Source organism: Electrophorus electricus, chromosome 24 (assembly GCF_013358815.1).
Source record: "Electrophorus electricus isolate fEleEle1 chromosome 24, fEleEle1.pri, whole genome shotgun sequence".
Classification (NCBI taxonomy): Eukaryota; Metazoa; Chordata; class Actinopteri; order Gymnotiformes; family Gymnotidae; genus Electrophorus; species Electrophorus electricus.
In genome coordinates, this window is record NC_049558.1 from 742133 (window position 1) to 762500 (window position 20368).

At 44.1% G+C, this 20368-nt stretch overlaps 2 protein-coding genes across 2 annotated transcripts in view; one reads left to right on the plus strand and one right to left on the minus strand.

The window, feature by feature from the left end:
• Positions 1-571: 571 nt before the first annotated feature.
• Positions 572-3782, minus strand: tmem18 (transmembrane protein 18). The gene is made up of 6 exons (XM_027025810.2): positions 3446-3782; positions 3142-3259; positions 3006-3060; positions 2822-2915; positions 2427-2506; positions 572-988 (listed from the first exon to the last, which is right to left on the minus strand). Exons 1-6 carry the CDS (start codon positions 3536-3538, stop codon positions 943-945), a joined length of 486 nt encoding a protein of 161 aa, XP_026881611.1. The 5' UTR covers positions 3539-3782; the 3' UTR covers positions 572-942.
• Positions 3783-3866: 84 nt separating this feature from the next.
• The window catches only part of ankrd52a (ankyrin repeat domain 52a), a 17621-nt gene continuing 1119 nt past the window's right edge, over positions 3867-20368 (plus strand). Inside the window, exons 1-28 of the mRNA XM_035522301.1 lie at positions 3867-4019; positions 4459-4542; positions 4833-4911; positions 5052-5122; positions 5234-5434; positions 5561-5648; positions 5809-5951; positions 6920-7132; positions 7432-7510; positions 7598-7712; positions 7903-7985; positions 8103-8220; positions 8342-8410; positions 8508-8648; positions 8803-8853; positions 9101-9212; positions 9322-9393; positions 9544-9745; positions 9894-9981; positions 10125-10242; positions 10489-10708; positions 11152-11239; positions 11393-11479; positions 11783-11928; positions 12060-12142; positions 12245-12327; positions 12442-12533; positions 12714-20368. The exon at positions 12714-20368 is cut by the window's right edge and continues 1119 nt beyond it. Of these exons, the coding sequence (XP_035378194.1) occupies positions 3993-4019; positions 4459-4542; positions 4833-4911; positions 5052-5122; positions 5234-5434; positions 5561-5648; positions 5809-5951; positions 6920-7132; positions 7432-7510; positions 7598-7712; positions 7903-7985; positions 8103-8220; positions 8342-8410; positions 8508-8648; positions 8803-8853; positions 9101-9212; positions 9322-9393; positions 9544-9745; positions 9894-9981; positions 10125-10242; positions 10489-10708; positions 11152-11239; positions 11393-11479; positions 11783-11928; positions 12060-12142; positions 12245-12327; positions 12442-12533; positions 12714-12955 (3195 nt within the window). The 5' untranslated portion in view covers positions 3867-3992 and the 3' untranslated portion in view covers positions 12956-20368. The remainder of the gene's footprint in view (positions 4020-4458; positions 4543-4832; positions 4912-5051; positions 5123-5233; positions 5435-5560; positions 5649-5808; positions 5952-6919; positions 7133-7431; positions 7511-7597; positions 7713-7902; positions 7986-8102; positions 8221-8341; positions 8411-8507; positions 8649-8802; positions 8854-9100; positions 9213-9321; positions 9394-9543; positions 9746-9893; positions 9982-10124; positions 10243-10488; positions 10709-11151; positions 11240-11392; positions 11480-11782; positions 11929-12059; positions 12143-12244; positions 12328-12441; positions 12534-12713) is intronic.

The following is a 20368-nucleotide window of genomic DNA, read 5'->3' on the forward strand; positions in this document are numbered from 1 at the left end:
CTGGTCACATGACTGCGGAAGTGCTCTGCTGTCCGTGCTGGCTTTGCTGGGAAGTCGGAGAGAGAAAGTTGTTCCTGAGCAAGTCTGTGTGGGACTGTTGGACAGGGCTGATCGCCCCCATTCACTGCCACGCAGAAGCGATCAATAGCTATAAACACTTACTGTAAAGCATGTTAGCTGGAACACATATGGAAGTGGGGGGGGGGGGATATAGAGACAGAGAGAGAGAGAGAGAGAGAGAGACAGACAGACAGACAGAGAGACAGAGACAGAGAGAGAGAAAGAGAGAGAGAGAGAGACAGACAGGGAGAAAGAGAGAGACAGAGAGAGAGAAAGAGAGAGAAAGAGAGAGAGAGAGACAGAGAGAGAGAGAGAAAGAGAGAGAGAGAGACAGAGAGAGAGAGAGAAAGAGAGACAGAGAGAGAGAGAGAGAAAGGGGGGGGCTGAATGATTTGTAATGTCTGTATGAATGGTTAGAACTTGTATATATGGAAGTGACACTGGGACCAGGGGTTGTAGGGGCATGGGGATGACATCATCGTGTCAAAAGATTACGTCAGAGAAACTGATAGGAAAGCAAGACTGGCCAATGATTTATTTTAGAGTAAATTTAGAGAAAACCACCCCTGAAACATCACCAATTTTAAAGCCAATGTTGTGTCAAGGCATTTTTTTTTTCACTTCAATACAAGAAATTGCTACTTGAGCCTGGACCTTCTCTGGCGCCACCAGGTGGCTGTAAGGTACACATTTAAGAACAAGTGTGGCATGTTTTTATTATTTAAGTTACTCCTCATTAGACTGGAACATGTGAGTCAGGTGACACACTTCACCCAGCTCCTTTGGGGAGAGCAAACCTGAGAGATGGAGATAGACAGTGCTGAGTTGCTCCATGCTGCTTTTCATGGTTTACAGGTGATGTATGTGTACCACTATGAAGCTTTAAAAACAGGCAGAATACTGCAGAGTATTGGGATTCCAAGTTAGCCTGGAAATTAAAAGATAAGAGAAGGAAGGAAGGAGAGAGAGAAAGAGAGAGAGAGAGAGAAAGAATGAAAGAGAGAGAGAGTGAGTGTTCTTTGTTTGGTTTGCTAAACCATTCATGTTTAATAGGGTTTATAATGTTGCTATGGCCTATGACGTATTTAATGGGTGGAACTATGATTGGTACAGGTGCATGGAGGGGTTATACAGGTATTACCAAGGACTCTTCATCTTTACCTTAAGGCTGAGGTGAGACTAACAAACAGTTAGGCTAGTTTAGGATCCCTGCAGTGAAGAGTACCCAGTTTTCTAAGAGCCATACCCCCCCCCCCCCCCCTCTCTCTCACACACACACACACTTCCTTCACTTACTAACAGGCCACAGCAACCCCAGGGGCCCTGAGCAAGTGTGTCGCTCTCCTATGCAGAGGGCATAGGAGCCGGACATGCTTACAGAGAGCTACGTAGATGGGTGGATGAAGCGTAGGCAAAAGGACAGAACATATTCCACTTCCCGTTACTGTGGGACTTTGCAGCTCCGGCACCATTGATCACAACAATCACAGACAGCACAGCAGCCATTCAGCTCCACCTTAAGGGAACGTGGACTTCAGTTTCTTAAAGAAAATTCCCACGGTTGTTTCCTGATGGCATATCCCCAAAACAAGTCTTTTTGTGCCAGTAATTATATCTAGTTAATATAGAGTCTATGACTTTATTTTTAAAATGTTAAAATTGTAAGCTAATTCTTCTGTAGCAACTACAAATATCTATGTAAAGTGTGTATGTTTGATGCCAGTGAAACTATGGTGTGGTGTCTGACCTCACAGAGGCCACTAGTTGAAATACAGATATCTTATCGCCCTCTTTTGGAAGAAGTAAGAAAACCCGCTTTTGTCTGTACACACCAACCCCAGACCATAAAGGGATTTTGTAAAATAAATATATACCAAATATACATAAATAGATGTTTAATTCCTTTTATTATCACTGATAGTATTTACATTTTCCATGAACACAGTAATTCAGAGTCCTATGCAAACAAAAACTAATGAGAAACAGTTATGATGGTTGATCCAGTCACTCCTTTTCCAACAGACCGATTATGCTATAGTTTTAGCTCCTTCACTCATCTGTGGAAGTTGGTATTGGTGTTTACACCAACAGCACCTGTTGCTTATAGCAACAGTTTGGGGTTTTGGTTCAACCGTCATTTTAAATGTCCACAGCTACCATAAGGGAAATGTGTCACAGAATCATCAGCTGGTGCCATTCCACCTTCATGCCATCCCTGTGTACTGAACCATGTTCTGGTTCTGTATGCCGCCCTCAGATTGAAGGGGATGGCCATGTGTCCTGGGTCCCTACAGTGTGAAAAGCCATGCCAAGCACAGTCGACTGGCGCACAGTGCCACAGCGTTGCCAAGCCAGTTTCCACCTACTGAGTTTTCTTAACACTTTTTCTAGCTGCTCTTCTCTTCAGCTCTGCCATGGTTGAGAAGGTCCTCTTCACCCACACAGACTGAAACACACCAATCATTACTTAGGCATTGAAATTAAGCACAAATGTTAATTGTTCTTACACCAAGTGAGGGATTTTTTTTTTAGCCCATTCTAAATCATGTCTACTGCATGCTGCAATAGTTTTTGCTTCTGATGGGAAACACAGATATAGGTTACTACATCTCCTCTCACTGAAGTCTACATAAACAAACTCAGTAAAGGAAATCATAGATCTTATTTTCAGATGATGCGGTCCATTAAATTCTTAGTAATCGGTTTGGCTGTATTTTCAGTTCTCTTATTGGAAGACAGGCGGAAGGTGATAACATCTTACCACAATAATGAGTGTGTTGATCAGGAGAGGTACCGAGTATACCAGAGATATGAACATGCCTTTGGAGTCAAAGTACTGAAACTTTGAAAATGACCTAAAATATAAAACACAGTGTGCATATAATACTGTGGACATGTAAACAATTCAGCTGATCTTTCAGTTATGAAGAGCAGTAACGTTTTACCTCCAGTTCATGGCTGCCATTTCGTTGAGATATTCTGCGCTGTACACCATCACAACTGAAAAGGACAAACAGCTCATTTTTTACTTCAGCATTGCTGTGTCCAAACCACACAGCCAACACTTCCACTATAACTCACCCATTAGGAGAAACTGGGCGATCTGGAGTCTGTAGTAGCTGCAACTCAGTATAGTGAACGCAAAACACAAGCTGTGAAACGCTAGCAGGCCAACAAGCCACGGCTCAGACCACTGGACCTACGCAGAGAAGAGGCATTTGATTATTCTAGAATACTTATTAGTAAAATTACACCAGAAACATTTAAAGGTACTGCTTAAAAACCACGAGGTACTTTCCAGTTAGCTAGGTTAGCTAGCCAGTATCATCTTGGGTAAAACATGTTAGCGTTATCTTATCTTAGATAAAGTGAACTCGTTTCTTACAGACTGTAAAAATGTCCACGTTGATGTAATCCGAACATTGCTAAATCCATCTATCGGAATAGAACTGATGTTCTTCGCTGTTTGTGCGGTCATTCTGTGGATTAAAACGCGTAGCTATTAAACTGAACGTAAACCTTTGCGTTAAAGTGGGAATATAACCTTCCGTACTCGTCACATCTCCTGGATCCGCCTCCCACAGACGACAACTCAGCGATAAATAAACCATGAGGGGGAAAAAACAAATCAATAAAAATCATGCTGTAATAATTAAAGGGCACATAATGATCTAGTGTTTACCTGAACATTTACTGTCTATGAAAATATTACTGCAATATCGAAAAGGACTGCCAGTAGGGGGCAGTAGCTGTACGCTGCGCCGTGGAGAACACGTAGTCCTGGACCAGGAGGAAGAACTCTGGTAGCCATTATAGCCTTTACGGGAATCTAGTCGCTGTCTTCGCATCGCTTTAGTCCTGTGCTAAGCAGATACGGTGCAGTTTTGTGGTCTATCCCGATGACGGAGTTTCGTCCTGACTGACACTGGGAGATGGGGGTTTTAAACATTTCAGACCAGGTGAGAAATCGCGCTGGCAGCCGTTTAGCCAGCTAGCGTTAGCTAGCACAGTTAGCATGAGCGTGAACGTTAACCCAGCCTGGATGGCCTTCCGCCGCCTGCATAACAAGGGCTCCTTCTGTCGCTCACTTTATATTTCTGGATTGGTGTCTAGTGGGATGACAGTCGACGTCCTTGTTTTAATGTAAAATGCAAGCATATAGCTCGAGCAGAACAGCAGCCATTGTGCATAGGTTGCTAGCTAGCATAACATCTGTCCTTCCACACCAACAACTGTGTGAAGATGACATTATTATTATTATTATTATTATTATTATTATTATTATGACATTGTTACATACACTACCAGCCCTTTTTAGTCCTCTAGGACAGTCGCGCACAGTAGGCAAACTAGTGTTTCTTACGTCCGTGTAACCTTTATCTTTTTTGCATCCCTCAGCCTCCTCTGGTCCAGGCAATATTTAATAGGAACGCAGATGAAGTTCAGTTGTTTTTGCACAAGAAAGATGAAGTCAATGCACTGGTATGTTTTCAGTTTATGAACATGAAAAGGGTGTGTCTACCTTGTGTAGAAAGTGCAGTTATCATACAATGGATGCATTGCTATGAGATTGTGCAGTATTGGATCCTTTGTTGATGTAATTTTCTTTGATTGCTGAGTTCAGAAATGCCATCACACTTTTAAGCTACTCTGAAACTGCTGAGCTGTTGGTTAAGTCAGTAGGGCCAGTAGAGGTCAGCAGAGAGTTCACACTGAAATGAAGTAAGGAGGATGGGAGCAGTGTTCTGAAGGCTCTGTGGGTTGTCTTTAAGGACCAGGAGCGACGCACACCTCTACATGCTGCTGCTTGGCTGGGGGATGTCCACATAATGGACCTCCTCATCACTGCAGGTAGGCATGCATACAGCGGTGCCACGTTGATTTCCTTCTTGTGATTTTGTGTAGTTTTGGTTGTTCTGTGCACTTAGCAACAGACAAAAATCCTGCCCCCACTCTGTTCTCACCACAGCATGTTCCTCTTGTTCTTCTAGGCGCAAATATTAACGCAAAGGACCACGTGTGGCTGACGCCATTACACAGAGCAGCCGCTTCAAGGAACGAGGTAGCCCGTGTGAATGGAGCCAACCTTTCCCAGATCATTACCTTATGGCCCAAGGGGCAGTCGTGCCTCCTCCCGCTTGCGATCAGATGCCGGATGTTCTTTGCTTCACAGAAGGCAGTGGGGCTGCTGCTTCGGAAAGGCGCTGACATCACAGCGAGGGACAAGTTGTGGCAGACGGCTCTGCACGTTGCTGCGGCCAACCGGGCCACGCGCTGTGCTGAAGCCCTCCTCCCCCACGTCAGCGCCCTGAACGCGGCCGATCGCACGGGCCGCACTGCACTGCACCACGCTGCCCAGAGCGGCTGCCAGGAGGTGGGTGGAGGGGTAATTCCCGGTGCAGCCCGGGAAGTGTGCTGTCTGACCTCCGAGCACTCGTGTCGCCTCAAACCTGACTTCCTTGCTGCAGACTTATTTTGAGGCTGTCTTGCTTTTCTTTAGATGGTTAAATTACTGATGAACAGGGGAGCCAGTTTGATTGCCAGTGATAAGAAGGAGCGACAGCCTGTCCACTGGGCAGCCTACCTAGGTGAGTCTTTCACCTTCATGTGAGTCGTTTCCCAGTAGATTCGATTGACTGGTTTGTTACTACTCTCTCCCTCCTTTAAATTGAACTAGAATGACATTGCTGTTTAGGGATCTAAATAGGCAGGAATCTGATATGAGTCTGTGTGTCTCTGATCATATAGGTCACCTGGAGGTGGTGAAGCTGTTGATGGCACATGGTTCAGACAAGACCTGTAAGGATAAGCAAGGCTACACTCCTCTGCACGCTGCTGCCTCCAGTGGCCATGTGGATGTGGTCAAGTACCTGCTGCGCAACGGAGCAGAGGTCAGCATCTCCATGCGCTTACCCCTCATTTAAATATGCAAGTCTTTGCATATCCCCCCCTTCAGCACACAAGCATGGGTGTCATTTGCCTCCCCTAAAATGTTCATCAATTAATTAGGGAATATCCACATTTGTCAAAACTATCTACTTTATTCAGAGACTGATCTCCATGGCACTAGGGGGCCACCAAGTAGTAATAACAATCTACAGATTGGCAGTGCTTGTAATGTTTCTATCTAGAAATTAGTTAAATACTGATGCCACATTGGTCAGTGGCTAGAAATGACTAAATGACCCAGGACAACTGACGGCAGCTACTTTAAAATGCCCAAAACTGATGTTGCTGATGAAAAGCAATAGTTTGAACAGACGTGCGTCACGGAGGGACCAGTTACCAGGCTTGCAAGCCTTTATGCTCCAGTGTCGACCCCAGCTAACAGTGTTCTGAAGAGGTCGGGCATATCAACCCACTCACTGCAGCCATCACAATGGGATCCTGACATTAGTTCTGTGAACTTTATTCAGAACGGGCCATATTGAACATAATTTCATTTCCAGTTAAGTTGAAAGTTTAGGAAAGAATGGAGTGAAATTTTACGAATGTTGCTTTATTTTACTGATGTAGACCCAGACATAGTTGACTGAGATGGCTTGCCCATCACAACAAGTTTCAGATGTCACCCCCGGTGACACATGCAGACGTATTTATGTACAAACATTAGTGGTGCGTACTGCCAGAGTTGGTTGATTACAAAATAAGGTACGATAATGATGTCCTGCTGGCCACATCTATTGTTGTTAACTTCATCTTTGCTCATTGTTATCAGCACCTACCATCTGTCTTTCAGTGCTTGTGAAAGACGTGTATATTCCCATCTTGGTTCGTTGGAAAGGCTGTCATCACTCATTGTTGCAGCAATGGTTACAGCTGTACAAACATATTTTTATTTCTTTATTTCCCACTTCAGATTGATGAGCCCAATGCCTTTGGCAACACTGCTCTGCATGTCGCTTGCTACATGGGGCAGGAGGCAGTAGCCAATGAGCTGGTGAACCGCGGCGCTAACGTCAACCAGCCCAACCACCGCGGCTACACACCACTGCACCTGGCCGCTGTCTCCACCAATGGCGCACTCTGTCTCGAGCTGCTCGTCAACAATGGTGCAGACGTCAACATGCAGGTCCGAACACGTGTCCGGGGAGGTGCTTTTTTTTTTTTTTTTTTTTTTTTTTTTTTTTTTTTTTTTTTTTTTTTTTTGCCCTGTGGCTCTTGGGTGGAGAAGGGCTTCTTGACTCCAGCCCTGTAGGTCTCCAGTGCCAGGTTCTGACCCCACAAGCTGGTGTGTTGGTCTAGGAGCACTGTGTGGGAAGTGTGAGTGAGTCACTGTGTTGGAGAGATCACAGTGAACACTGCATCCATCAGATGTCTGTGATTAGTTTCTCATGTTAAAGGGCTTTGTGGTTTGTTTTGTCTCTTTAGAGCAGAGAAGGCAAGAGCCCTCTCCACATGGCTGCTATCCACGGGCGCTTCACGCGCTCCCAGATCCTTATTCAGAATGGTGACGTAGCCTCTTACTCTCTCCCTTGGTCACAGGTTCCTGGGCCCATGCATTGCTCTTCAGCTCTGGTCTCTCTGTCTCTTTCAGGTGGGGAGATAGACTGTGTAGACAGATATGGCAATACCCCTCTTCATGTTGCTGCTAAGTATGGTCATGAGCTGCTCATTAGCACCTTAATGACAAACGGTGCTGACACAGCCAGGTGTGTGCTCGTGGGCTTGCATGTTCACAGAAACATCGCAAACACACTTAGTTGAGTTCTGAAACGGCAAGCTAAAATGGTCCTTGCCCTGAGGTCTGAGTTTGATCTAGTTCAGTATCACTGTGCTGATTCTGGTTGTGGCATTTACACTGTGTTCTGTGGGTTTGTGTTTTCCTCACACCCGTCAAAGGCAAGGGATCCACGGCATGTTTCCGCTGCACCTCGCCGTTCTCCATGGCTTCTCGGACTGTTGCCGCAAGCTCCTCTCCTCAGGTGAGTGCTGCTCCTGCCTCGGACCGCTGTAAGTCTCGGGGTTCCTGCCGGCAGACCAGTGCAGTCCGTGGAGTCGTGCCTCTCGTTGACCGAGCGTTCTTGCATGTCCCTGGCTAGGTCAGCTGTACAGCATCGTGCTCTCCATGAGTAAAGAGCATGTGCTCTCAGCCGGCTTCGACATCAACACTCCGGACGACTTTGGGAGGACCTGTCTGCATGCTGCTGCCTCTGGAGGGTCAGACTGGAACTGCAGCTACTCTTGCAATTCTTTAGGGCATAAATCAAGAGCAACCGACATGTTTAAAGGGCCAGCAGTACTCTGTATGTTTAGTTTTTTTGTTCTCTCACCTATACAGAAACACTGAATGTCTCAACCTGCTCTTGAGTAGTGGTGCTGACATGAATAAAAAAGACAGGTTTGGAAGGTGGGTGCAAATTACACCCATTTCTAGGTGCATGTTTAAGAGAAGTGCTCCTGAACAAAGTGGCTCATGGCTGAAAATGGGTATGTTCTCTTTGCAGGACCCCTTTGCACTATGCAGCTGCTAACAGGAGGTACCAGTGTGTGGTGGTTCTGGTGGGAGCGGGGTCAGAGGTCAACGAGCCTGACCGCTCAGGGTGCACTCCTCTCCACTATGCGGCTGCTTCCACAGCTTTCTGCAGGTGAAGAGCGCCCCGTGGTGGCTATCTGCTGGCCAAGCGTGCCCTTCTCACAGCTACTCGGCACACTAGGCTTTGCTATAACTGGTGTTTGCCCAGTACAAACACAGTATCAATGCCACTGACTGTTCTTTGTCTCACACTCTCTCTGTCTCAGGTTGGAAAGAGCACAGCAGAACCCAGAGGATGGAGAAAAGGAGTCCTTTATGTATGTCTTTCCGAGTATCTTACAATAAGCTCTAATATATTACTGTAGTGTATTATTTATCTGATAGTAAATGGGTGAACTGTGTGGTTCTATGGCTTGCCTTCTGCCTCTAAAGTGTGTGCCTCGGTGTGTTCTGACAGTAACTTCTGTGTTAAGGTGCCCGTGTATGTTCTGTTGTGTTGTTTGGGTATCTGTGTAGGTATGTTGGTGTGGGGGTGTGTTGACAGTTATCTATCTCTCTTGCAAGGTGTGTGGAGTACTTGCTGGATAATGGCGCAGACCCATGCCTACACAACTCTAAAGGCTACAGTGCTGTCCACTATGCAGCTGCCCATGGCAACAAGCAGAGCCTGGAGCTGGTGAGGACACACACACACCCTTGATCTCTTCTCAGCAGGATTGTGGTGGCAGTGGATAAGTCTGGGTTTTTTTTTTTTGTCTGTCCCATGGTGCTCCCTCATGTGGCAGCTCTTGGTGATGTCCTTTAATACGTCAACAGACATGGAGAGTAGTGGTCCCATCAGTCCTCTACACCTGGCAGTACGTATGCTTCTATAGGCTCACCTACTATTGGCAGTTTCCATTTCATGACACCATTTCAAATAATTTAAGGTTTCTTCAGCTCTTCCAAATTCTCTCTCTTCCTCTGCCCTTGCCTGTGGCCCCCTGTGCTCTGGTGTCCTGTGGCAGGCACAGGCTGGCCACTGTGAGTGCGTGAGCGTGCTGCTCGAGTCTGGAGTGCGTGTGGATGTGTGCGATTCGCTGGGATGCTCTGTGCTCTACGTCGCCACCCAGAGGGGCCATGCCCGCTGCGTGGAGCTCCTACTCAGCCAATCAGCATCCTGTATACTCACTGAGCACTGCAGCAAATGGAGTCCTCTCCACGTTGCAGGTAAACAGGAGGTTAGAATATCTGTAGAAAATGAAGTTTGTTTGAACTTAACTGTTTGCATGACCTATATAATTTGCAATCATTCTTTGGACTGTAATTTTAAAGTCACTCTACTGAGGCAATAGCTGCATGTGTGTGTCTGTTACAGCTGCCAACGGCCACACAGACTGTCTGCAGATGCTGTTATCCGGCGATGAGGAAACTAACCTCCTCAATATCTCAGACACTGGGGGGCAGTGAGTAACCCTTTTCCCTCCTGCATGTGCACACTGTGTTTGCACTTCTGTATCATTGTGTTGAGACGTGATGATGTTCTCACCCATCCTGTACGGTGGGGGTGTGTGCATGTGTGCCCAGACTGACTCTCTGTTCTCTGCAGGACCCCACTCATGCTAGCCGCGCTGGGTGGACACACTGACTGCGTTCTCCTGCTGCTTGGCCGAGGGGCGTGTCCCGATCAGGGAGACAGGAAAGGACAGACAGCCCTGCACAGAGCGGTCAGTCTCATCAGTCACACTAACCGAATGCATCAAACGTGCGCTAATGCAGCATTTTACACAGGGAATCCTCTGCAGGTTTTCAGGAGAGAAGCTGAATTTAGTGTGTCTGCGTTCCTTTTTTCCAGAGATGTAAAGGCTGCTTCCTGTGTTTCTGAGTGTGATCAGGGCAGTCCACCTCATTGCAATGAACAACCTTTTGTGTGTGTGTCTGAGAAGCATTTCCAACCAGACCTCTCTCCACAGGCGCTACTTGGCTGGGAGGACTGTGTAACAGCCCTGCTATCCCACAGTGCCTCAGTCCTGAGGCAAGACGTCCAGGGACGTACTGCCCTCCACCTTGCCGCTTCCTGTGGTCATGCTGAGATGCTGTCCTCCCTGCTGTCTGCTGCTGACCACGAGCGCCCACATCACCCAATCACTGACCGCCACGGCTTCACACCTGCACACTGGGCAGCCTATCATGGTGAGGATCGGACTCTTCCAAACAGTTATTCAGCACTTGTGCCTCATTCTTTGGAAGTATTTAATTCCAAATTTGTCCAAGTAGCTTTTGTTTTTATTATCAGATTTGCAAACGGCAAAACGTTTACTAAACTTGAGCTTTTACACTCTAAAAATATTTTCTCAAGGAACAATAAGTTTGTTGACTCGTGCCAGCACACACCTTTCAGATGAATCAACATCAACCTTCATTTTATTCTCGACTATATAACAAGACTCTATTTCTCTTGTTAAAGGCTGCCAAGATTATACGCTGTGTCTGAAGCATTGCTTGCTTTTCCCTTGCATGAGTAGGTGATCTTGGCCAAACTAGTACACCATGAAGCTTTCCACCCTGTGTGTGGCCATGGGGACAGGCAGCATACGACATGGTTGTTCCTCAGACTGTCTCTTGTGTGTTGGCAGGTCATGAAGACTGTTTGGAAGTTGTACTTGCACTTAAATCATGTAGTATCCAGGAAGGAAACCCCTTCACCCCACTGCACTGTGCTCTGTGAGTCTGCTTCCTCTGTCCAGTATTTCGTACACACAGTGGGCCACTCCCTGACCTCCATCTGACCCTTGTGTACATGGGTCTGGGGTGCTGTTAGAGATGTTTGAGTAACACTTGTAATAACAGCCTTATGCTGTTCTCATCCTGCGACAGAATTAATGGCCATAGTGGTTGTGCAGAGATGATCCTGAACTCAAGTTTTGGCACACGACTGCTCAACACCACAGATGCCAGAGGAAGGTGTGTACCAGCACTGAATACGAGTAGAGTGACTTCATTCCACATAGGTTAGAGAACAGGACTGTTTAGGAAAACCCTCTCTAGAAAATGTATGTGCAGTTTAGAGTCAGGCATTGCTGGGTGTGCGTGTTTGTGTACACAATGTTTTTAAAAACAAGGTGAAAAAAATTAGCCGCTTGATAATCTGATGCATTGCGAGCGTGTCTGTCTTAATTCTTAATGTCTTTCGTAACATGCGATTGCGTGTAACTTTAGCTCCTGAGATGCTAACGGCAGTGTGGACGCTGTTTGACTCCCATACAGGACCCCACTCCACGCCGCCTCCTTTGCCGAGGACGTCGGTGGCCTGCAGCTGCTCCTGCGGATGGGAGCAGACGTTAACGCTGTGGATCGCTTTGGACGCTCTGCGCTCATGGTCGCAGCTGACCAGGGCCGCAGTGGTGCCGTGGGTAAGAGCCCATTCGGGGAACGGGCTGTCTGTCCCAGCTGGTCTCTGTCTTCAAACAACCATTCTTCTTTGTCTGGTTTCATACTATGTGCAGTGGAATTGATGATGATGTGTGTGCGTGTGTGCATCCAGCTCTGCTGCTCCACAGGGCCAAGGCAGATCTGTCTCTCCTGGATGTGAACAGGAACACTGCCCTACACCTGGCCTGCAGCAAGGTAAGTAATATAGCGTCTCTCTGTCTGTCTCTGTCTGTCTGTCTGTCTGTCTGTCTGTCTGTCTTTGCTGGAGAGGGAGGTGAACTGTGCATTCTCTTCTAGGCTCATGAGATGTGTGCCATGCTGATCTTGAAAGAGATTCACAGCCCGATTCTCATCAATGCAACCAACAGTATGCTTCAAATGTAAGAATTCTCCACTTTCAAACGATCACATTCAGCTGGAATTATTCTGTCGCTCCTAAGCGATGGAGCTTTTCTGCTGCGTTGCTCTGACAGGGCTGCTGTCCATTCCCACAGGCCTCTACACATCGCGGCCAGGAACGGCCTGGCCAGCGTAGTGCAGGCTCTGCTGAGCCGCGGGGCCACAGTCCTGGCAGTGGACGAGGATGGTAAGTACAGCTGCGTCGTCCGCCCCTTTACTGCCCTAGCCGTGCTGACTCCAGTCGCCCAGTCGTCGCCTTTTCAAGTTGTGTAGTAGTTTGTTTGTTTGTTTGTTTTTCATGACATGTCTGTGTGTGTGTCATTTATTTATTTTGAATTAATTATTTTTGTTCATCTTTTCCCCCCAGGTCATACCCCTGCCCTAGCATGTGCACCGAACAAAGCCGTGGCTGACTGCCTCGCTCTCATCCTCTCGACCATGAAACCTTCTTCCTCCTCTTCCTCCCCGTCATCTCCCAGCCTGAACCTGCTCAAACACTGCGGCATCACGGCCGCCTGCCCCCCTTTGCCCAACGGTGGTCTTTGCCATGGTTACGGCAAAGACTGCCACGCCACCACATTCGGATTGGATGGCTGTCTGACCGAGTGAGATGCTCAGAACACCCTTAAAATGTACCCTATACACAGGATGACTGTTTTGTGTGCGTGTGTGTGTATGCTCAGTTTATTCTCTAGACACCTAGTCAATACGATATGCAATTCCACCTTCACATCCCTTCTGTCTCCCTGTCCCCACATTTATCAGAGCTTTTCTTTACTGCTTATTAGAGGATACAAGGAAAGAACAGTTTTATTTATTTGTGTTTTAGTTATTTGTTAGTTCTTGATGATGATTTGTTTTAAGTCAAGAATATGATATTCTAAGCCATGCATTCCTCTAGAGTTTTTGTGAGTGCTAAGTAGTAATTTGAACACATTGATGATTTTAAGCTCAGATTACTTGGCTAAGGTTAGTATTATATAGCTGTGTGCGTTCTTGGTCACAGGGATGAGTGTGTGGTTCTCATCTCCTGCTTCCCATGTGTTGAGCTGTGGCCTTGCATAGGAATACACAGCCTGCCCTGAGGGACAGTTTAAACGGGTTACTCAGAACTTGTATGAAGGTGCAGGCCATGTGTTAAAATGTGTGTATTTGTGTCCGACTACGTGTGTCTGTAGTGTGGGGGGCGGTGTAGTTATTTTGGTGGAACTGATTTTCATCACATACTTGATTCTTGCTTTTTAAGCTTGTGCATTTTATGTCAGGTGCAATTTAATTCAGCACAAATGTGGGGGGCGGGGGAAACACTTTGCTTTGACAAGGGAAAACCATACAACCTTAAGCCAAACGACCAGTGGCCTCTGGGTCTGAATGGTCTAAAACGGTGCATGTTTACTGTAGGCATTCTCGTAAGGAAGTAATAAGCTGGGGACATTGCAATAGGTTTACACAGAACATATCTGTTACTTCAGATCACAGTGATGTCAGTGTGCACCATCAGTCCTAGATATGACCGATACATGACACTGAAGAGCACGAGCCGGAAGCACAAGCGTTGGAGTGGACATGGGCCTTCATGAAATGAAACTGCTGTGGATGGCACGGGCTCCTTGGGACCACCCTCTGTTTCTCGGTTTGGGAGGAGAAGCTGCTAGTTTGAATCTCCATGTAGTGTTTTTTTTCCAGCTGAAGATATATAAACCTTTTGTGTTGTTGAGCTGCTTTTGCAGTGCCTTTTGGGAGATTTAGTTTGTTTTTGTTTTGAAGGTCCAGTCTGACTTTACACCACTCTCAGCTTCAGTGGGGCTTCCTTAACACACCATTAACTTCGGCCATATAAAACGCTTTATCAGCTTTTTGGTGTAACATAGTATAATTTGGAGAACTTGTGTGTTTTTCTTAATGAACTAACCAATACTCAGATAGGAAATAACTTGTTTAACTGAGCAGCTTGTTTTGTCCCGTCGGGGACTGTGGCTTCACCATCTACATTTCATACATTTGCAATTAACAGAAAACACAAACTGAAAATCTTAATTTGGGTGATATGGAGTATCCAGCTGATTTAACGTTTTACCCATTTTGAATTTCCATTTGCTGAAGTAATTTATTGATATGACCAAAGTCTGGGATGTCTTTATAATTTAAATTTTTTCTTCATTGGAAACAAGACTTTTCCTGTCTTTTGCTTGATGAACATACTTTAAAGCAATGCTTATCCTCCTTCTTTTTTTTTTTTTTTTTTACTAAATGCTTCCTTATTGCCAAAGGTAGATTAATTTTTCAGTGTATCAATGTGCTTCCTTTTCATTTAGCATCCAAGTCACAAACTTTCAGAAAAAGATTAAGGCCAGAAATATCCATTCCCACCTCAAATTATTGACATGCAATATTTGCTCAATTAGTAATGAGACAATCATTTAAAAGGGCTTTTAATTTATTTTTATTATTGTTATTAACAACTCCCTTTCCCCACTACAATTATTGAGACCACAAATGACTGAGCAGACATAAATTATACTATCTTTGTAACCTGCCGTCTTAATAACCCAAACTGTAAATGAGTATCACGGTGAAGCCATAAAACCTTCTGGGCTCTTCCGTAAGGGATTTCATTTCCTATGGAATTTGGTAGTGTAGTTTTACTCCTTGAAACTTGGCACTTGAGACCAAGCCAGGCATAGTGAGGTTGTGGTGGGTTTTTTTGTTTTCTTTTGGGGTTTTTTAGCTATGTTTCAAAAACAAGCATAGCCTTCAATCTTTTTCTATCTGTAAAATATAGAATGAATGGAATTTTTGAAGATGTTTGTTTGTGGTAGTACTTGATCCTCTGTACACAGAACATCTCAGCTAAGCACTTTTGTTTTTAGTTATACAGGGGAAAGGCACTTTGCATGCAGTAGTTCCCAATGGCTTTGTGTGAATGTGATGTTCACATGCAGGATGTGAGGCTGTAGCTGCCAAGATGTCACGTGCTGTGGGTCTATTTAGATTTCCACTTATGAAATAACTATCCCTTCAGGAACAGGAGTAAGCTAACCATAGTGATTCCCAAATTCTTCAGGAATAGGTTTTAAGAATTAAGGAAAAGAAGTCAAACAAAATAACTTTGAACCAAAAAAAAAAAAAAAAACCCACGAGATTTTGAGCAAGTCCATCATAAGTAATTAAAGCAAAATTGCACTGCCATTTATATCAATGACACAGAAACCCACATGTGAAGGGAAAAAACGGAGTGGATATTCCCTTTTTAAAGATTAGCTGAAATCTGCTCCTTGCTGTTCTTTATCGGGTCCTTAAATGCATTTTCCAGAACTGAAAAATGAATCATTAGCCTGTATGCCAGATTCAGTCAGCAGCAAACCTGTGGCTGAAATTGGCACAGGCTAAGTGTGTTCACACAGCAAATCATTTTTGTAGAACATAGTGCTGGTGGTCGCTTGTCCAAAACTGTCGTGCCATAGAACCTTTCAGCACGAGTTTCTCAGGCGATGAAACATGAATTGTTTCTTAAGTAATGTTTTGTGTGCTCATTACCATAGAGCCTGTTAGGAACCTGAGATGAGCTACTGGGCTATTGTTCATAGTTTACTTAAAAAAAATTATCGAATAAAATGCAATCATGGCCATTATGGAATTTACATACAATGTAGTTATAATTACGTTTGGGTTTTGCAACGGTGAGTGGGCTTTTTAAAAAACCATTCTAAAGCATGACCTAGCGTTGTAAAACCTTAATGATTAAAATTTTCTTTGCACTTCTTAAGAGACTTAATTTGTCAGCAAATCCTGAAAGTCTGTCCTAAGGCCAGTAACTTAATAATTGGCAGTCTATTTTTGTTGAGAATTGATGCAATGCCTTAACTTTAACAAAAGGGGATATTTACGTAGATAGATTTTAAGTACCTCTTTGGCTTTGGTTTTCTTGTAATGTGCTGGGTAACACGTATGCTGGTATTTTTGACCCATAGTGTTTGATGTAGATCCACTTCATCAAGGAATTTGATGTAAGGATAAACTATAGTGCCCAGTGATCAAGCTACGATGCATGCAGTTAGATGTAAACTGGAAAAAAACAACAAACAAACAAACAAAAAAAAAAACCAACAGCATAAAACTAGGGGAAAAAAAAGTAAGCTATTGCCTTCTAAAACTGTATCCAATTAGCAGAAAAGGAACTTGTAGCTATGAGCATGTCTTAATGGTTTGTTTTGTCTGTCTGTGTCTAGTTGATGCTCTCAAAGGTGGTGTTGACTGATGGATTTTCTAGTTTACCTCAGTGGACTTTAGTGTCCCAACTACTTGAAGACACATCCATTTAAGGCAATATATAAATAGCTATTTGATTTATGCTATGTCCTGTTTATCTCTAGCTGTTTTGCCTTAAGATGAAATGGTATAATCAACAAGCATTTGCAGCACTTGAGACAATTTCATACATCTTGGGTCACTTTCTTCTGACCATAAGATTGTGTCAAGAAGCACACTCGTCTGTTGGGTTTTTGCAGAGGAAAATGTCATAGCAACAGAACTTGGGCAGAATAGTTTAATGGTGTTTGTCAGGTGATTTTGGAAACGTCATGTTGGTCTTTATTTTAGCTTTAGTGTGTTGCTTTCTGTTGTCCCTTTTAGTTGACCAGAGTCATCCCAGGCAGCCTGAGTGCAGGCTGGCTTCAAGCTGATTGTGTTGTTTGTTTTTCTTTTACTGAGACTGTGGTTGCTCTGACTACAACAAAAGTGCACCATTTTTATTGTTTCATTTAAAACCCAATTTTGTTTGTCAGTGTAAATACACCTTCAGATGGGCTGAATATAGGATGTGGTAGGGAAAGCTTTGTACCAAGCATGGAAATACTGAGAAGGCAAATTCCAACTGGTATGGAATTGGCTGCCTGAAAACCAAACAAATATGCTTAAAGAACAAACGGCTGATTACTTCAAACGTACTTTTATTTCTTTCACACGTTTAAATACTGCATAGTTATTGGTGGGTTAACTGGAAGGGAGCTGATGTGTGCTCCCACTGATTTGAGAACAGTGCTTTAAGTTACATTTATCTATTGATCTTACCTCAAAACTAGTGGTCTTTAAAAGTGACTGTGCTTGTGTTTCTGTGCTACACATGTACAGTAGATTCAGTTCAGAAGACGAGCTGCGTCTTTCTGTTGGAGAGGAGACAGTTTATAGGGTGCTCTTTATCTTATCGATGTCCTTTACCTTCACGAAGGGTGGAATTCCATCAGCACCACTAGCGCTTGCTTTAGCATCAGCTCTTATGTGGGAATCACTGACATGAGTGAGTGTTAAATTGCTGCTTGAGTTTCCTTCTACGTGGCGGCCTGCATGATCGTTGCCCCAAGAGATGCAGCCAGCGTGGCTGGACTGGAGTGGGCTATACACGAGGCCAATGGAGATCCCTTTAAAGTCCATCCTACCATGTGTAATGACAGCTATGCAGGAATATTTTCTTTCAGACTTAGGAATGTGTGTAGTGCCACCACATCACCCAAGCACTTATCATTTGATTTGTTTTATTATTCATCCCCCATCCCCCACCCAATACCCGTCACAGCTATTACACGTAATCATTGTTAGACCTGAAACTGACCATACGAGCTTATTAAGGATTGGATGACCAAGCATCTCAGCTAGTCCATATTACTGCTGTATGTGGCATGCTGCTATTATTTTGAGTTTTTTGAGTAAGCATCTTCACTGTCAATTGAAACTACTACACCATGTGGTTAATATGTGGGATTGTGCCTTTTGTTATTAAGTACATGCCACAGGGTATGGTCTTCCATTGAAACCTTTAGTGAGCCTTACAAATGAAAGATTGGTGTAAATGAACTCTCTGTTGATGACGCCACTTGACTAGTTTTTATGTGAGTATTGTGTGGTGAAACAGTCAGGAGTCTCAAAGCATGGACTTGATTTGTGTCATCACAAAGGAGTAAATCTTTGTAAATCTATTTCAACATGAACTTACTGTTGTGTGCTAGCTAGTGATGCATTCGAATTAAGAACGGAAAACCTTTAAAAGTTGTGAATTCATTAGTGAAGTAGGTAATCGTGTGCTGTGTTTTTGTTTTGGGTTTTTTTGTTTGTTCGTGTGTGGTTGAAACTGGTCGTAACCATGTCTTGTAGAACGTCAGCATGAAACGTCTGCTTTATCTTGTGATTAGCATTGTAGTATCCACCTGAGATGGATCAGATTGAAGTGCAATAACTTTTTTGTGCACCACAGCATCAGTACTGGAGTAAATTCTCATAAATTTACCACTTTCCCCAAGCAGGGTTTGGTTGTTGTTGTTTTTTTTATTATTGGGGGTGGGTGGGGAAGATTTTCAAAACCCTCCATAAAAGTGGCACTTTCTTGTGGAATGTACAAAAGACTTGGTGGAGACTGTGATCAAACCATGTCAACACATTTAGCTTTCTGGTAAGGTAATGTATTTGTGATCAACTCTTGGGTGTAATGGTACTTTTTTCTCCAATTTACCTTGCCATGTAACTTTTTTATATTAGGATAAGTCAGCATTTATGGCTAACAAGCTTGACTTGGGACCATGTAACATATTTGTGTGTGCATGTTGGAACTTTTTAATGAATCATTTCACACCAAAAAAAATGCCTACGTTAATTTGCCGATTTTTGCCGATTTGTGGTACAACTGAGAGTTGTTGAGTGTGGCCAGTAACTAGTGAATTATGTGTATGTCCCCTTTGGTCTGTTGTGAAATGAGTGTTCCAGCAGATGATTGGAGTTTGTGTCTGATCAAGCATGCCTTTGGAAACTGTGCATTAAGTCTGTCCATTATATGACCCAAGTAATAGCACACAGATGGAGTGCCGGGCAAATTCACTAAATACCTGTAAAGAACAGGCTTACCATTTCTACCAATTCCAAATATTTTCACTGATGAGATTTAAGCCAGTTCATGCAACATTTCCATTGAATTTGTGTGAATGCACCAGGAAAATTTAGTTCAGTATTTGGTGACCAAGACTGAAGGACTTTCACATGTTATAAACCTAATACCAATAGATTACTTTTTTTGTTTGTGCCTACTTTTAAGGTCCCTTGTTTTTGACCATAAGCAATTAATATTAGTGTTTTGACCTGTACCACAGCGAGCACACTGCTCTATAAAAGAAAAAACAACAAAACGTAGCTTAGTGTTTTATGGCATGACCAATCCATGTCTGTGTAAAAGTGGCCAGTAACATCTGGTAATTTGATTTCATTCTAAAACAAGCAATACAATCAAGAGACAATTGTATATTTTAAAAGATTTGATTGCTGGGTCACATTGGCTCATCTATGTATTCAATGGCACCTTAAGTAAACACCCTCTCCTTGATACTGAAACATATTCATTTTGGATTTCAGCACTGAGAGAGCCTTACTTCAGTCAGACTGAATGTGAGTTTGATGTGTACAGAACGTGGCTGTTTTGAATGAACTGGCTATATTCTAGTGGATCTTGTTGTCTCATTTTCTAATCTAGTTTTGCAAGGACCCAAAGTCGACGAGACTTCAGAAAGTTTGCTGTTACAAAAGAAAAAGCAAAAATATTATGCTCTGGTGGTGTCAAGCAGCACCGTGTGTGTGTGTGTGTGTGTGTGTGTGTGTGTGTGTGTGTGTGTGTGTGTGTGTGTGTGTGTGTCCCCTAATGTGTGGGAGAATGGGGTCATATCAAACCTTGTATACCTCATTGACATATCTGCAAATACTCTCGTTTTGTGTAAGTTCGAGTCGATGCCAGCACTAGCACGCATGTGCTCCATAACTGGGGCCCCAGCACGGGCTGCATCACCACTCGACGCCTGTAGATCAGCCAATAAGATGACTTGTTTGCATTAGACACAGGTCTGCCTCTGCTTAAAGCCTGACCCGAACCAGAGTTCAGTTCATCCATTATTGACGTTCATAAGAAGTAGTAGCATTATTCCTACCTCTGCGTGTTGCAGCTTAATGTATCAAATACTTCACCTGTTGTGGTGACATGGAAATATGTAT

Excerpts from the sequence above, each read along its gene's own strand:
- tmem18 (XM_027025810.2), bottom strand. The coding sequence starts at position 3,538 with ATGACCGCACAAACAGCGAAGAACATCAGTTCTATTCCGATAGATGGA. Across the intron at positions 2,507-2,821 it reads TCAACACACTCATTATTGTG|TCTGTGTGGGTGAAGAGGAC; the intron begins GTAAGATGTTAT and ends GGTGTGTTTCAG. Across the intron at positions 989-2,426 it reads AAAAGTGTTAAGAAAACTCA|GCTAACTTGGAATCCCAATA; the intron begins GTAGGTGGAAAC and ends TTTAATTTCCAG.